The 18326-nt window shown below is 38.8% G+C and overlaps 1 protein-coding gene across 2 annotated transcripts; it reads right to left on the bottom strand.

Moving 5' to 3' along the window:
• Nucleotides 1–1201: 1201 nt before the first annotated feature.
• Nucleotides 1202–7680, bottom strand: LOC109041338 (uncharacterized). Of its 2 annotated transcripts, none has more exons than XM_019057670.2 (3): nucleotides 7251–7680; nucleotides 5354–6395; nucleotides 1202–2169 (listed from the first exon to the last, which is right to left on the bottom strand). In XM_019057670.2, the coding sequence occupies exons 1-3, from the start codon at nucleotides 7302–7304 to the stop codon at nucleotides 1226–1228; spliced, it is 2040 nt and encodes a 679-aa protein (XP_018913215.2). In that variant the 5' UTR covers nucleotides 7305–7680; the 3' UTR covers nucleotides 1202–1225. The 2 variants fall into 2 exon arrangements, with proteins under 2 accessions (XP_018913215.2, XP_018913216.2); XM_019057671.2 differs by having other exon boundaries at nucleotides 7357–7675.
• Between the last annotated feature and the right edge of the window lie 10646 nt (nucleotides 7681–18326).

Genomic DNA, 18326 nt, shown 5'->3' with positions numbered 1-18326 from the left:
TGCCTCCTCCTCCTCTTCCTCCTCCTCCTCCTCCTCCTCCTCCTCCACCAGGACTGTTATGTGACAATAATTACCCGCGAGTTGGAGCAAATTAATTACTTATTTGAGTGAAAATAAAAAAATTGTATGGAATTCAATAAATGTTCATGACGCAACGCAAGAGGAAGATAGAGGTAGATGGAAAAAATTACATTTCACTTTCAAACCATCATCATAATGTCACACTTCATCACTGTCAAAGAGTGTTTAAACCTAAATACTATGAATGACTTCCAGGAACTTGCGTATGACTACTGGCAGTGGAAAAAACAATGTGAATCGTTTGACATCTCAAAACATAAATCAAGTAAAACTATGTATATTTAAACCCTGTTTTGATTGCAATGTTTGAAATTTCCCCTCTTATTTTGAATTAATTGGTCTCTCCCAAGAAAAATGAAGAAAGTTTACTACTCAAAGTTTTCACATAGAATACCTGTGATTCCAAAAAAATTCGAGGGAGAAGGTACATGAATGAGACGTCAAAAAAATGACGTTGATTCTAATTTTCCGATCACATAAGAGATATTAAAGGCGAGTTTGCAACGTCGTAAACCAACATGAGGGCGGGCGCGGGTGCTACTATGTTAACATTGATATGCACGCGTTGGAGCAAGTGTACAATAAGAAGCGTTTTACATACGAAAATCAAGTTACATTAAAAAAAGAAGAAGAAAAAAAAGCATAATCAGTTTAATATACTTTTGAGCTCGTTTTGACGTGTATATACTTTCTCCTGCCAAAATTTTCAAGTCCGCGAAAAATTTAGTATACTTAAATTTGACTCGCAATTTGTTTTTTATACAGATTATGAAGAACTGAAACTTGAAATCTATTTTTCTCCCTTTTAAACCGATGTCACTTATCTGTTTAAATGCTGATCATGATGTAATGTATCATGTGAGAAATAAAGTGCTCTCGCCTTGTGCAATGAAAATTGCGTGCATTAGATTTGAAGGCGGTTTGTCGCCATCAACGAATGAATACATAGGAGAGTTCCGACTTCCTCTCGATACAATCGCTCTCATTTCAAATTAGCTAGACTAGCTCGTCGCATCTGGATACTTTTCCAATTTTCGTCTAGAATTCACTGATTTTCTTTACACAAGTGTGTGTAACTCGTGGGAAAGCTCAGTGCTAATGGGAAAAAAACTTTGCGATGTACAAGATGAATTAACATATACGTTTATAATATTTCAGTCTTCCGCAGGTATAAATTTTTTTCCAAGGACTCATTTTCAGGATAAGTCGCACAGGTTGCATTCGAAATGCTCCTACTATCAAGTGTAAAACACATGTCACACTGGTCCACACAAGTACAGCGGAGAGCTACCAGGACTCTGCGTTCGATGCTAACTTTCGCAAATTTACCAATGTGAAAAACAGAACCATATTTCTCTCGAACCATTCTACTCAACGTATCAATGGAAGTCTCATTTCGCTCTAATTGGATCACCACGCCCTCATTTTTCAAATTTACAAGAGCCAAAGCGACCACCTTCCCATTCTCCTCGATAGCATTTTCATACTCGACGATTTTTACTTTACCCGAACTCATTAACCTATTCACACAATGTACAGGGAACCTCAAATGAGTCCCTTCTGCAGATTTGCCCTGAGAAAATTCCCGCACTGACTTCATCACTTCTCGCAGCGACGCTTCGCTGAGGTTATTCAGGGCCGCCCCCAAGACGTCTATGTTTTCAGGTGTAATCCTGTAGGAATACAAGGGAAACTGACTCGCAAAGAGCGTCCTGTACAGGATGTGTTTAGTTTCAAGGTTTGCTGGCATGATCTTAATGCGGACGCTCCTCGGGGTTGCGCGGGTCGTGTTGAGGAGTTCTAACCCTCTCGCGATGGTGAAGTAACCGGACTCCAGAAGATACTGGAAGACGTAATCCATTCCAGAGTCCGTCAGCCTGAAGCTAGCAGCAAATTCAGCGTTTTCTCTGATCTGTCGACTCAAGTCCAAGATCCGGTTGACACCTACTCCGGTTCTCTCGAGTGCGATGTCGATTTCCGCGTTTTCCATGACCGACAGCAGGATTTTTTCGCCAAACACCGGCTCGGAAAACAGCACGTCGAACGTGGAGTCCCGCCCTGAGACCTTGAAGTAGCCGTCACTCACGCCTGAGAAAAACAAGCAGAATCAGCAAGAGGAACCATGTCCTCTCGGACTTAAATAAATGTGACCGTCCCCCAATAATTGAGAAACGGCTGTGCACGAACACATAATTTTCGGTAGAACGATTTGTATTTAGTTGTGTCGAAAAAATTAAGTTTAATAATGCGATGAAAACCTCTGTGTAGTGTCTTAAAGAATAATCTGCCGACGATTTACAGTTAGTCTGTTTTAATGTCAATATAGGGCGTAAGGTTGCACTATACAAGTAATCCGATAGTTTCGTGTCTCATGGCAGGCTAGAATCTCATAAATGCCTGATTCTAGGTTTCAAATGTTTGATGTTTTGGGCCTTTTCCGGCCCCACCTGGATTTTGCTGAATGTTTCATATTTTCAAAGTACTAGTCCTAGGTAGACTTTATGCCAAATATTTTACCGAACGGAGCCCATGCAAAGGTGCAACAACGCCTCAAACCCAGAACCTGGCATCGAAAAATAGTTATTTTCGTCGACTTTTTCGACTGTTATCACTCTTTCAGCAGATGATTCCTATGTATTTTTTTGCGTACTTTCCGTTTCTGGCCTTTTTATAGGCCTCCGATAAATTTTAAGGGGCCTTATGGCCCATTGTTGCCATTTTTGGCCCATTTTTAGGGGTTTTTTCAATTTTACACACGCAGAAATCAATTCAAACTAAGAACCGTGTACGTTTTTGAAAAGAACGCAAAAAAATGAATAAAAAATGTTCAGTGAAACTTTTTCCTACGTTGCCAAATTTTCGAGAAAAATCGTCCCAAAGAGCCAAAAATGGCAAAAATTCGATAAATTGCCACGCTTAAGGTTCAAGAAAGTGGAGTACAACTTTTATATTGACGTACGTAACAGCTCTTACCTATATATACAACATATCAAAAAATTATAGTTGTACCTGGATTCCCACGATGTGAAAATTGACCGGGATGTCGATTTTAGCGGCCTTTCTTTACTTGAAGGTAGCTCTTTTGAATGTTTCTCGACCTTAGTCACCCTCTATGGGTGATACTATATGTATTTTTCTACGTACTTTTCATATCTGCCATTATAAATGCTTCCTGTGAATTTTAAAAGGCCAACTGTCATGGTATGCCACCTTTGTTAAGGTCCAAATTGAAAAATATGACCTGAAGCGCCAAAAATGCCAAAAATTGGATTAATCATCACGTCGAAGGTTCCAGGAAGTGAATATTTAGTTTTATTTCACTACAAATAACGTATCGGAAATGGAAAATTGCAGTGCTTCTCAAGGAACATGTAATGGCTCAGATGAACGTGACAAAACGGACCCTCAAGGTGCTTTTACCTTATCCTTCACTCCAGTTCACCTCTTTATTCCTGTAACCTCGAGATAATCCTTGGTTCTCAAGATGCTTGCTACAGGCCAAATATACCAAACAACAGAAACTGCGTGGGGAAAGTGTCCCACGATCCGCATGAAAGTCATAATTCACTTTCTAGAACCTTCGACGTGATGATTAATCCAATTTTTGGCATTTTTGGCGCTTCAGGACGATTTTTCTCGAAAACTTGGCAACGTAGGGAAAAGTTACAAATCACATTTTATGTATTTTTTTACGTTCTTTCCGAAAATGTACACGGTTTTTAGATTAAATTAAGTTTCACACATGTAAACTTGAAAAAACCCCTAAAAAATGGTGAAAATTGGCAACAATGGACCGTTACGCCTTTTAAAATTCACAGGAAGCCATTTTTATGGCCAGATATGAAAAGTACGTAGAAAAATACATATAGTACTCACCCATAGAGGGTGACTAAGGTCGAGAAACATTCAAAAGAGCTACCTTCAAGTAAAGAAAGGCCGCTAAAATCGACATCCCGGTCAATTTTCACATCGTGGGAATCCAGGTACAACTATAATTATTTGATATGTTGTATATATAGGTAAGAGCTGTTACGTACGTCAATATAAAAGTTGTACTCCACTTTCTTGAACCTTAAGCGTGGCAATTTATCGAATTTTTGCCATTTTTGGCTCTTTGGGACGATTTTCTCGAAAATTTGGCAACGTAGGAAAAAGTTTCACTGAACATTTTTTATTCATTTTTTTGCGTTCTTTTCAAAAACGTACACGGTTCTTAGTTTGAATTGATTTCTGCGTGTGTAAAATTGAAAAAACCCCTAAAAATGGGCCAAAAATGGCAACAATGGGCCATAAGGCCCCTTAAAATTTATCGGAGGCCTATAAAAAGGCCAGAAACGGAAAGTACGCAAAAAAATACATAGGAATCATCTGCTGAAAGAGTGATAACAGTCGAAAAAGTCGACGAAAATAACTATTTTTCGATGCCGAGGTTCTGGGTTTGAGGCGTTGTTGCACCTTTGCATGGGCTCCGTTCGGTAAAATATTTGGCATAAAGTCTACCTAGACTAGTACTTTGAAAATATGAAACTTCTACTACGAGCATGGTTATCCTCTACTGTTTTGAAGGTTATTTTGTAAAACACTCCTCTATACTTCGGTAGAATATTCAATTTTGATTTTTTATGGACGAGGTCGTTCATCGTTAAACGGTCACAAATAATAACAGTAGCACTGAGATTTATTTTGCTTTAAGTACTAAACAATCTACACCTGAAAAGACACCTCTTAACTTGACAGACTACCTATACAAACCGAGGTCACTGAGCTTCGATCCTCTGATCGTGGAGGTTTGGATTTTTGTGCTCTAATGAAAACATGGAAAGAGAGCAAAGGAAACGACGCGCGATGATGGCGGCGCAGAGATACAACTATTCGTGCTTGATGGATGTCCGTGTTGCATCTGCAGAATTGAAGGCGCGATGGTGCAAGCCGTGAATTCACGATGTTCCGCTCAATGCCTTCAATGAAGTGTCTCTCAGATTCGGGAAAAAAGTTAAAATTCGAGGCTCGCGCACATCTCTCTTATATTCGGCTTTGTTAACACTCGATTTTTTTCTCCTTTTTTAAGATGTATTTGTAGACCTATATTTGAACTATTTCTGTTAATATAGTTAAAGTAACTTCCTTATTTTTGAATGTATTATGCTTGATTCAAATATAATTATTAGATAAATTACCTGCTGATACATGAAAATATTATTAGATAAATTCCTGCTGAACATGAGCAAAATTTACAAAACTACTTTTAAAAAAAGGTTAAAATCACCACTACCTTTATTCTCGATGCAGGACAAAATCGAGGCGGCGTTGAGCACGCGACCGATTCGAGGGCTCATGACCCGATATCCGGAATAGAACTCCACGATTGAATCTCTGTCGGATGCCATGCCGTAGCTACCGAGGAGTGTTCCCACTTCGCTGTCCGAGAAACCGAAATAGCGTGGGATTCGTTCATCGGCGAAGAAGTGGACATGTGGTATGTGATCGGCCAAGGAGGCGACTGCACCTCCGAGGTTCAGCACGCCCACGCAAAGGGCGCGAAGCACAGCCTGGTGTTTGGTAAGCGCTTCCACAACTTTGTGTACCTCCCAAAACACGAGCCCGGAATCTGTTTTGGTAACGTTACTCGACATCAGGGCGTGCAATATTGCATCGTACTCGTCGATCAGAACTATGCATTTCTTGTTGAAACAACTCCACAGGCCATTCAGGAACTGTGAGACGTGTTCGACTCTCCTCATATCGAATTCACTGAGACTCAGCCCCATGTTTTCGTATACATCAACCAAGGATTTGATCTCTCGACAGTTTGGACGATCGGGGATTTTAAAACTCTTAAAAACCGTGCCGACGATTTCAAGCAGTCTTGCCTCGAATGAACTGATATCGTGGATGAATTTCAAAGGGTGCAGATTCACAAAAATAACGCAGTATCGTTGGAAGTGCTTCTCGAAAAAGTCCTCGTGCTGGTAAATCTTTAAGGCAGTCTGGGTTCCATCAAATCTGCTAGGTGCTTTGAAGAAGTCTCGTGTTTTTGTGGTTTTTGGGTCGGTATAGGTGCCGTCATTATGAAATTGGGCTGTGAAAAACGTGCGCATCATACTGAGGAGAGTGCTTTTTCCGAGGCCCGAGGGACCGGTAATGTAGAGGTCTTTTCCCTCTGAGATAAACCATCGAAGGAACAACGATTTATCGACGAACTGTCTCGATCCAAGTATTTCGGTAAACTCTGATGTCTTCACAACAGTGTTGGCACTCTTCTCGCTCTCAACAGCCTGCTCTTTTTTGTTTTTTGATTCTGCATGTCCGGTGACCTGAAAATTGGAACGAAAAATTGATGATATAGTTAAAGTAGCGGTGTCTATTGCACATAATGATGCTATAGAGGCGATAATTTTCCGATGAAATGTAGAAGTGAATTGTATGTTATACCAAGGGATTCACTCCCCAAAGGCTCTACGGCCCAACCCCTGTCGGCGCTTTGCGTCGAAAAGTCACCTTACAAACCAGCTCCAGCAAATTATAAGTTATTTCAATTACTAGCATCACGGATCGATCAGTTTTGCCTACCCTCTTGATTGAAGGCGAATCGATCGATGAAAATCCTATCCTGCTAGTAAGAGAACCAGTTAATGCCGAAGCAATCAGTCAACCGTGATTTCCGGTAAAATGTAAACATTCTTCAGTAAGATTAGACCTATCACCTGCAATTTCCACATTGCATTTGTGATTGCGTAAAATGACACACATGTGAAGACTAGCAGTATTCGGCTTTTTTTTCTGATGGGAAGAGGAGCTAGAAATTCTATTAAAGTACTTCACTCAAGTTAAGGTGCAATAAGTTATGTTTTCGCAAATATTTTTTGAAACTTTCCTATTTTTATGCTGTTCTGCTTCATTTCAAGGTGGGGACAGAGGTGTTGACATCGCGCCTTATCAATTCGTGCTCATTTCTGATTTTCTGCGGAACAGAAATTACCATTTCAAAGGAAATCTAGTTTAGAAAGCAGAGCCCAAAATCTACCCAATGGCTATGATTTGAAACGTTAACATCATTATCATCGATCTGAGAAGCAATTATAACTAACTTTCGTCCATTTTGAATCAGGCTTTGCCAAACCTTCATAACATTTAAATAAAGTAAATTTCAAATTAACGCACTTACTTACCTTGATGGCTGAGACGACTGATATCAAAAATTCGATTTCAATTGACAACTTCATTATTTATTCGATATTAATGACGCAAAATTATGAGGAAAACAAGTTTACTTACTTATCTTCTTTTGTGTCTTCACTTTTTCAGCATTGTTCTAGCGCCACACCATATTTTCAAACATCTAAACCTCCTTCTCTCATAGTCAGAATACATTGTAATATGATGATTCGAAGTCCCATGTGCTTCATAGGAGGTCTGTGACATCAGTTAAACTGTGCGATTCAACACAGCTGTGCTTAAGTTTAATACACATCATGTTTCTGGCTACCTTTTCAAGGGACTACATGGACATCATACGGTCTAGGACGCATGAAAAATGTGCTCCACTTAAAAGTCTTATCAGATTTTACGCCACGAAAACCACTTTATTCGATTCTAATTAGCTGTAATTAGAGTAAAATATTGATTACATGTGCTTAAATGCTCATTACCACTTGTGAATGGAATCCGGAACTACATATTACTCATCTCGAGACCCCCCCCCTACAAAAACAATTATATAATTTTAAGCCCCATTTTACCCACCCCCTTTTTGTGTAGGTATGGGGTTGTAGCAAACCGTTTCTGCTAGTGTATCACACATTTAAAATGCCGTGAAAATTACTTGAAAATAACACTGAGTACATGGGAAAAGTCTTCAATCCACTAATTTTCTCACTATACGGCGACGTCACTTTTCTTGGACCCCCCTCCCCCTTTTTCACCTACATTACTCACCTCTATAGATGACCCCTCCCTCCTGGATGGGTGACGTAATTTATACGGACGGCCCCTCACGGCATCGAAAGTTTTGATGCTTAGAGCCTTGGTCTTAGTGCACTACACCAAGTTTTCCGTACCTGCAAAGTTTAAAATATTTATTTCCTCCTGTAAAGTATGTCATATTACACTAGCGGGCACGTCACAGGTCTTCGATCGTCTCGGCGGTATAGTGACCTTGGCACACGTCACAGGTGGCTTGTCTTTGACTCCACTTGCACGATAAAACTCTCTCATTTTCATCATTATCTGAAAGGGAAACATGGAATCGTTTCCCCGGTTTCCAGCTGTTCTGGCTCATAAACTTTGCATGACCAATTACTCCACTTGCACGATAAAACTCTCTCATTTTCATCATTATCTGAAAGGGAAACATGGAATCGTTTCCCCGGTTTCCAGCTGTTCTGGCTCATAAACTTTCCACAGGCATAGAGAAATATATGCCCCGCCAAGGAAGAACGCCGTATGGGCGTTCAAACGCTGTTAAATTTTTGCGAAAAAATTTTCTATCAGTGAGGAAGATAATGGGTATTTTCAGTTACAATAGAATAAACTGCGAATGAAATTCTCCGACACATTCAATTAAACATATTCATGAGTCTCAAGAGAATTCGTATTTTTTCAGGAGAAATTTGGCAATAATAAAAAGTTAATAAGGCGTTTTTCCTGAGAATGGTAGTTCGTCACCGTAAACAGTCGCACTAGTAATGCCCGTAAAAAAATCTACTCGCATAATCGGTTCTATGTTGAGTATCCTCCAAAATTAAGGAACTGAAAAATTAATATGTATCAGTGGTGTGGCGTGCTTTGCGATATATAGATTGATCCGTCATTTAAACCTATGGAAAATTATGGATAAATAGGGTGTTTACTACGGACACCTCAATAATCGATTCTTCGCATCGTAGTTTCAAATGGGAAAATATGATCGACAATCGATCATTCACTTTTCACCTCTGGTATCCTACTCTCAAGTATCGAAGTATTGCGAACGGCGTATATGGTAATATTCTTAATCGTAACGATACATATCATGACATTGGTCTCAGTATATGAAGAATACAAACCGCCATAAAGACACAGAATAATATCTCGGTAGGTATTTTAAAAATTACTTTAAAAAGCAGTTGTTCTGTATTCCTGAATATGCATTTTTCAACCGCTTGAGCGACCATAGCGGTAAAAAAAAATAATTTAAATAAATAAATAGCGGTAAAACACGTCAATAATAAGATAAATTAAGCCCAATCATGCAGTTAAGAGCCTCTAAGATATGTGTGTTAACTGCAGGAGTTAAAGGTAAGTATTCTCTCATGGATTTTTTTTTTTGCCCATAAACAATCAGCGTTTGCCTCAAGAAAATGAGCTCTACTAATTCATCGATCTATTTTGTATATATTGTACTGTTGCCGATGTAAATATTTCAGGAGCAATATGATCCTCATCATGGGTGTCTAAAGGACTTTTAAGTTTTTAAGGGCAAAATTGAGGTAATCACAAATGAAGGATATTCAGAGTCAGAGTCAGAAATCGGAACTATACGATTAAAACCTGCCGACAATTTCTAATTAAAATAGAAGAATCTAAGGTGACCCTTGTGAATCAAATCAATACTAAATTAAGTAGTGAAAAACCTATTCACTCTATAGCTTGCACAATCAAGTTTTTGGCAAAGAATGCAGAAGTTCTGGAAGTATCTTTTGAGTGTGGAAGGGGCGGAGAGAGGCTGAGTGAAATAACGACACGCTCTTTCTCTGCATGATAAACGTATTAGACGAGATACCAACACAAATACAGGGATGGATGGTGATATTTTGAATGAGATCACAGGGACTTTTATAAAATGGTCCAAAACTCGGGTCACAACATTCAGGGTTGTCACGTGCGTGAGATTGGTCGACTGATTTCGGGATATAAAATCACATTTTCCGTGCCAAGCTGCAAATTGAAAATTAAAGTGCTCCGATTGCAGTCAATAGTCATACAAGAAATTGTCAAAGAATGTTTTAATTAGGATGAAATGAATTAAAAACGCGTGATTTCTAGCTCAAGGATTTGTTTTTTACTTTCAAAGAACTTTTTCGATTTTAATAATTATTTGTGAGAAATTTAATTTATGTAGAGGATTTTTTTCAAAATAAGGTTTCTTTTAATGCGAATACAAGTAAATTGTTTAAAAAGATACACAAAATACAAGCACATGAAATTTATTTCCCTTTGAAGCATCAATAAGCATTCAGGCATCAGAGGGGTTTTTACTATCAGGGGTCGCTAATAAAATACGTTACGCTAAATTTCGGATTTTTTACTCCCCCCATTGTGCTTCTTTGGTGTAAATTTCTATCGTGTGACATGTAATAACGATCTCCGCGCCCAACTCCCTTCAGAGCGTCACATATTTTGTGAACGACCCCTTAGTATGTTGGTAATTCTATTCGTATTTGTGCATTGAAGACATGTAAAATTAAAAACTATTTTCTAGGAAAAGACTTTTTCTCGTATTAAAAATACAATTCTTGAAATTAGAAAGGTTGCCTCTAATCGAAAAACACTTAGGAAAATCAAATACTTTTTCATTTTATTCCAGCTTTACCTCTTTTGTTTTTGAAAAACATTCAAAACCGAAAAATTTAAATTTGTTAAATTTCGAAAATTACAAACTCTAGTCTCAATTTTACGGCAGAAAAAATCGATTTCCACCGCAATATCGCAACAATGCCGGTAACAAGGGAGGCGCGGGTGACAGAGGACAACTGAAACGGGACTCACACCTCGGTTGAGGGCATTGTGCGAGGATAATTTCGGGCGAAAATAAGCCTGTCTCGAGGAGTGATACAGTCGTCAGTGGAGTTGGGCAAAATGCGTCAAACCTACAAAGGGCGCTGCTATGGAACACCGCTGCGCCGTGCTTTATTCGGCCAATATACACAAATATACAAATAAAAACGAGCACCGATGACAGTGGGTCGGCTCAGATCCTCTGCCGAAAACCTACCCGGTGAGCAGCACCCTCATAATATGACGAACGGAATGCGGGAGGCTTTGACAGGCGACTCTCTTGACAAAAGAACAATTTTCTTGGCTCTCGACCCTGATTTCATGATAAGGAGCGGTAGTCCTGGAGAAATGGATATCCTCTTTCAAAGAGAGTCCAACTTAAAAAAGGAAAAAAAAAATGTGAAAACTAGAAAAATCTTAAATGAATGGACCACGTTTTTGACGCATGCTATTAATTTCCCAAATAGGGTATATAGTCAAAAGTATGAAAAATTTCGGTTATTACAGGCCTTGTCTCGAAAGGTGACGTTTTCTTGGGATCCGACCCAAGTTCGATTCGCAGGGATGACACTTGTGGGATTTTCCCAGTTATCGTCTCCACGGAACGGGGCTCTCGCGTTCCTGCGACAAGTTGGCGCGGGGAGATATGATAGTGAAAATCAAGTTTTTAACCAGGCTTAAGATGATAATTGAACACCATTAACAATTAGACAAATTATTTTAATCAAACAAACACGAAAAAAAGAGTTAAACAACAAAATATCGGACAACTCTCTTTCATTTCTCCTTACTCTTTCAGTTGACAGTCTTAGGGCGGTACAAGGACAAATTATACTTGCTCCTGGGGAAAATATTGATGAACTCAATATTTTTCCCGATTTAGTAAATGGGATTTTTCCCCGGGGCAAATTCTGTAATGGTCTGCCAAAAAAGGTACTTGATTATGGGTATCTCCAGTGCAGCATTGGTCTATCACACTGAAAAAAAAAACTCCGGCCGTGAAAGCTGTACTAACGGGCTATATAGACATACCGTCAGCGTTCCGGGCTCACAGACCGTAAGTTACGGGCGCAGAACCCGGATCGAGCGAAGCCACGGCTCCAGCACCCGGAAGTTTTGGTCTCTGAGCCCGGAACGAACAGTATGTCTATGTAGCCCGTAACTTGTTTTTCAGTGCAGCTAATTGGTCTCAGAATTAATTTCACTATTTATGACATGTTTAAAATTGTACTATGTGTTCATAATAATGTATTTGCGTTTTTCACCAAGGAGTTTAATCAAATGACAGACGCATAGTCACGCGCGAATTCATGATGCGAGTCTACGACTCTCCTGTAAAACGGGATTAAACGCGACATAAAATACCTATCACGCGATACTAGTATAAAAGAGGCGAAAATTCCATCCCGAACGCGAGCGGCGAACCTGCCGTTACATACAATACAACCGTGTATTCTCTCCTTCTTCATTTTTTTTTTATCGTCGGCGGATTTGTATGCCACAATTCATGCGACAGGCCCCCTCCACTCCCCCGGTCCTGCCTTATGAAAAGTGTTGCCGGCCGCAGCACAGTGGATCAAGTTCAGGAGAGGGGTCGGACATGAAATTTTATGACAAAAAATGCAAATTTTGATGCGTATTCCGTCACATTTTAAATTTCAATGCGTGCCTCTAGAATAAAATTTCACTAGAAAACCAATGGAACCACTTTTAGAGCCTCAAAGTTCGGAGTTATGAGTTTTTACAGTGTCCAAATTTTGTCCAACCTCTTACATTGTCTCGTTCCAGTGTGCGTGGACTGCGGTGGACGAATTTTTGAGGCCGATTAAAGTATGGCCTGAAAAGTGTTGCCGGCCGTAGCACAGTGGATCGGGTTTAGGAGCTGGAGAGGTCGGACATGAAATTTTGATGTGTATTCCGTCACATTTTAAATTTCAATTTGTGCCTCAAGAAAAAAATTTCACCGGAATACCGATGGGACCACTGTTAGAGCCTCAAAGTTCGGAGTTATGAGCTTTTACAGTTTTCAAATTTTGTCCAACCTCTTACATTGTCTCGTCCCATTGTGCGCAGACTGCGGTGGACGAATTTTTGAGGCCGATTAAAGTACGGCCTGAGGGCGGGATAGCTCTTCAGCGGCGGGTATCTGGAGTTATGACTACCAAATTTGACACTAAACAGATTAAACGCTCGGCGCACGAGTCGCGGGACACGAGACACAAATTGCCAATTACCGCTCGCCGTCCGCCGTCCGCCGTTCGCGCACAGAGCACAGCACACGTGCATCCAGATGCACAAAGAACCTGCCTCCCGTTGCCAAACTTTTGACTCTTCAAATAAGTTTAAATCCATAAGGAGCACGTGAGTATGGGGCGAAAAACGAAACTTACAGGATCATACTGTCGTGCACGGAGAAAAAAAACCTCGTGCGTGGGACCCGAAGTTTAGGTCATATGGATCTCTGAAGTTTTCAGATTAAGCATCTGAACACTTTAGGTCTAGCTGTCGAGGTTCGGATCACAAATCTGAAACTTCAGTCCGAACCGAAGTTTTTCGGATGTGAGAACCGAAGTTTTTCGGATGTGAAAACCGAAGTACTTCAGATGTAAGAACTGAAGTTTCAAATGTGTGATCCAAACCTCAGCAGCTGGACCTATAAAGTGTTCAGATGCTCAATCCGAAAACTTCAGAGATCCATATGACCTAAACTTCGGATCCCACGCACGAAGTTTTTTTCTCCGTGTGCCAAGGAAGAACGCCGTATGAACATTCGAGAGATGCCAAATCACCCCGGATGAAACATGTATTCCTGAAAAGATTATGCATATTTTGCCTTAAAATTTGCAGAAATTTTAGACAAAATTGCGAACAAAATTTTCTGAAACAATGGAAGAAAAATATTCACGATTTTCTCAGTAATTTAGGTTTTTATTGAAGGAAATGTGGCAACGTCTGAAGGTTCATACGGCGTTCTTCCCGAGTACGGCAGCATAGAATGAGGAGGCGCTCATAAAATGCGTAATGCTCTGATGGGAAGGGGGTTGGAGAGAGCGTTAAACCATTTTGTTTTTACGTGTTGAAGGATAGGGGGCCTACGTCGTCGTCCTAGCGTTACAAAAAAAATGATAAAAAAATCTCTTTAGCGTAACGTACATTTTATGAACGGTCTCTTTTTGGGGAATAGAGTACCCTTATAAGGAGTGTATGGCTAATCTTAGTTCTTAAATGGGTCAATTGCGCTAATCACAGAATCATGTCATGGATCATTTTACCCACTTCTTTTGTCCACTCAATTCAGAATTCAACTCTTTCAACGTACAACAGTTGTGAAGAATTCACCATCCAACGACATGACAACTAACTATACCGTGCGATTGCGATCTGTGTATCCTCGATACATCCCTAGCTAACCGCCTTGATCAACGATTTCGGCTTGAAAAATAAGAACTCATTCGGCAAGTAGACAGTGAGCTCGCATTCTGTGAGCGCTGGCATTTCTTGGGTGTTTGAAAAATGTCCTAATAGACTTATAAGTACATGGAATAGATATTTAGACCTAGGACAGAGTCATCAATCATAAAAAAAAACGTCAACGGAGCATCCGCTGCCAACAGGAGCGCAGTGCTTCGGCGAAAATTTCGCCTTGACTCCCAGATAACTGATTTCTCCTCGGGCGAGCAATAAAAATGATGAATGCTCTGATCATTGGCGGATCCAGAAAATCGGCAACATTGTCTTTTCTCCATTTGAACCTATGGAAATGTATCGATTCTTGGAGGGACTAGGTGCTCCGCCAAGAATCGATTACTTAGCATAGCTTCAAATGGAGGAAATCCAGTGTTGCCAATTTGCTGGATTCGCCTCTGGCCCTGAAGTACACTTGATGAAGCCTTGAAGATGCTCAAAATTTTGTAAGTCAATATCTAGAGTGGGAGAACTTGAAAGTTCCATGATTCTGTTTGAGTCACATTGACTGACGAGAGCATTTTTAAAAAAGTGGGGAAAAAGGTGTCAATCTCTTGTCAGTACGTATTGTCAAGTAAATACGTACGTCGTCTAAAAGACGATGAAATTTGACAAGGAACAAACGTGGTGTAGAAGTCTGGGCTATAAATTTTTTTGAAGCATCATTTTGGCCAGTATTCACTTATATTTGGGCACCGACTATTAGTTTTTCGATGGAATTTACGCAAACAGCTCAGTTGGAATTGAAAACTCTTGCCTTTGGGCTCATGATGGAAAAATAATGAGGTGTCACCGTAGAGTTTCATCTTGTAAAAAAGTTTAAAATACCCACTATCAAATCATCAAGGAGAGATGGCAAAATAACCATGATCTATCAAAATATGTCGTAATTTGCCCTAAAAATGATCACATCAGTAATACAAGTATCAAAACATACCAGCGTGTTTTTTGCGAGATGGTACGTTCGCCCAGATACACGACAACAAGAAGAGAAACTCGTTTTGGTTTTGTTTATGATTTATAAAAAATATTGAAACCCTTCTTGACATCGATGTAAGAAGATGGAACGAAGTATACTAAATTCGTGCGACCATAGTGTGGGATGCAATCCTCAAAAATATATCACAGGTAATTTCTTCAAACGTTCAAGAGGCCAAATGTGTGATTCTAGGTCGAAATTCAACATTTTTTTTTTTAAAATTGTTTTTTCGTAATTGGTTCATTTACGAGGATCTGTTGTACGTATCTTGATAAATCATTAAATCTCGATTGAATATGAACCCATTTTAGGTGGGAAACCTAGCAGAATTGAAATCGGTATTTTCGTGTGTTATTCACAGTTTTGATTAGTGTTCTGCCTTCCCCGGGCGCCATGCGCCAAATGCGCCTAAAAATCGGGCCTTGGCGCCTAAAAATTGATCGTGGCACCTAAAAAATTTGACATATTGAACTCGCAATCGGGAAACAGCGGTAGCGACGAAGCGCTTTCTATACGCACCGTTCGCAGCATCATCATGGCCGGAATGCAAAAATTTAATTTCGCTCCTAAAAATAGCCGATGGATCCTAAAAATTGGGCTTTCCGGCCATAGTGGCTCCTAAAGTTTTAGGGGAAAGGCAGAACACTGGTGTTGATTCTAAATGTTGAGTCAGTTTTTTTCTCAGAAAATTGTCTTTGAGATTCGAGTTTCGGCCAGGTTTATACGGCCAAATACCACGATGTGCGCCGCGTGCCATATACGTACACGTATAACTTTAATTAGGATGAATAAGGAAAAGCGACTTTGCTTCACGTGAGCGCAATACCCGTCAGAATGCTGCTCTGCTTAGCAATTAACCACGGAACTCCAATCGGTATCCTACGTAGAAACGCGATTCTGCTTATGCATGGTAGAATGCAGATTTGCCGCGCAAAAATTTCAACTCGCGAATACCTCTTTAATCGCCAATTTCGTGGTATCGTAGCTTCATAAACTCCTCCTTCATTCCATCCTTTGGTCTCTGCCCCTTGCTTTTATTTTTTCTCCCTCTCTCCTCCGATCGATTTTGCCCCCTCCGAAGTTCGTTGCATTTGCTCACTAATCATCATACATCTATACATCTGTGGCTAGAGACATAAAATTACATGAAATTTTTTAACTTTCCCTGGGGTAGGCATTTTCAATAAACATGGTAAAAATTCATGAGCTAAATTTATATTATAATAAAGCTTCTAGACTTTGCCTAAATTAATTTGGTACGAATTGCATAGTTAGTAACTAAATTAGATTAAAAGGAAATTTGACTGATTTTTTTATTTATTTTTTTACTTTCATCCCTTTAATATGCATTGGGTGCGGGTGGCATATTTGGTTCCTAAATTTGCAGATGATGTGGATATTTGACCATATGAAAGGTAGGCAAAGGTAGGCACGTAATGTAATTAAAGAATTTTGACAAAGCTGGTAACTTGAAATAAAAGACAAGTCTACTCATAATAAATAATATAAAATATGAACCAAAATCCAACCTGCGTCTGCGTTTTTTGACGATATGACTTTCGAATTAATGTATTAAATACATCGTCTGTCACGATCAGAAACGTTGAAGTTAAGACTTGAAAATCACGCGGTAGCAGTACCAAGGTTTGTAAGTCTGTTGTAATCGCGTCTAGGTTACGCCAGTCTAAAGCATTAACCAGTTTTATTGCTATTAAATGAGAGTTTTAATTCCTATTAATATATTATAAAAAAACAATTTATATCGGTTGAAAAGATCGATTAAAGTACTCCCCAGTTACAACAGTTTCAGGCGCTATATTCCTATTTTATGAAGTTAAAAATAACAGTTTAAAATAATTTAATGACATAAATCAACAATGATTAAAGTAGTGAAAAACAAATTTCATTTGGAAAATTTACTGGTGTAAAGCGACACTTGTCTTAAAATAAAAATAAAAAATTTAAATGTTGAATACGAGTTTTGAATTATTCTTGTAAAGTATTAAAAAAAACTTAAAATATCCATAGAAAAACTAATTTCTAATAATAGAACGACTCGTAAAATTGTAGTTTTATTGAAAATTAACAGTGTCAATATATGAAATTTTATTCGTTTTTAATATTTTGTTAAACTGTTATTTTTTGGTTTTAAAAGATCAATTATAGAACTCCCCAGTTTCAGGCCTCATATTTCTATTTTGAACACCGATGACGGTGAGCACCGATACTTCCTCTAAGGAGGAGCAACAAAGACTATGCAGCAGGGATGTGACTACACTCGACACACCACACTACAATCAACGCTATAGATAGGCCCATGCCCTGTCTAGGCACAGTTAACCACAGGGGGGTCATCAAAAATGTGAGAAGAAAATCCACTCATATGCACCGAACAAAGCAAACATAGAAGCCGTCGATAAAAAAACGTATGTCGTAGAATATAAATAATATATTTTATGTTTTCACTACACACAAAGGTTAGACAGGCACCATAAACGACCCATCCAAAAACAAAATAAATCGGAGCTCTCTATCGGAAATAAAAGGAAACACCCCGATTACAATAAAACAATCGGAAATTAAAATCGGTATTTAAAAAAATAATGTAATACTAATTTATATTTCACAACTGTTTAAAATAAAATGTTTTGCAGAAAAACTGCAATAAATCAGATATTTAAACTGTCATTTTATCACTATCACTTGTATCTTTTTATCGATTTAAATTATATTTTCCTTGTTAGTGATAAATAGTTATCAAAGTTTTTTATAAGGATTCTTTTTCGACAAAAATTAAAGCTACACCGGTTTTCAGGAAACAATGATTTAAAAATAGTTTCTCACCAATATTGTTTAATAAATAATGTAATAATAATTAATATTTCATGGTTATTTATAAGAATGTGTTTTGCAAAAATATGGCAACAAATGAGATATTTAAATTTGTTTTTTATTGTCTTTTTTTTATCTTTTTATTGATTTAGATTAAATTTTTCTCATTAGTACAGTATAATACTTTATGTTTTGTAAAATAGCTTTTTTAAAA

This window comes from Bemisia tabaci, chromosome 1, assembly GCF_918797505.1.
Source record: "Bemisia tabaci chromosome 1, PGI_BMITA_v3".
Taxonomy (NCBI): Eukaryota; Metazoa; Arthropoda; class Insecta; order Hemiptera; family Aleyrodidae; genus Bemisia; species Bemisia tabaci.
The sequence above is the reverse complement of the archived record's forward strand: the minus strand, read 5'-3'. Positions and strand labels throughout refer to the sequence as shown.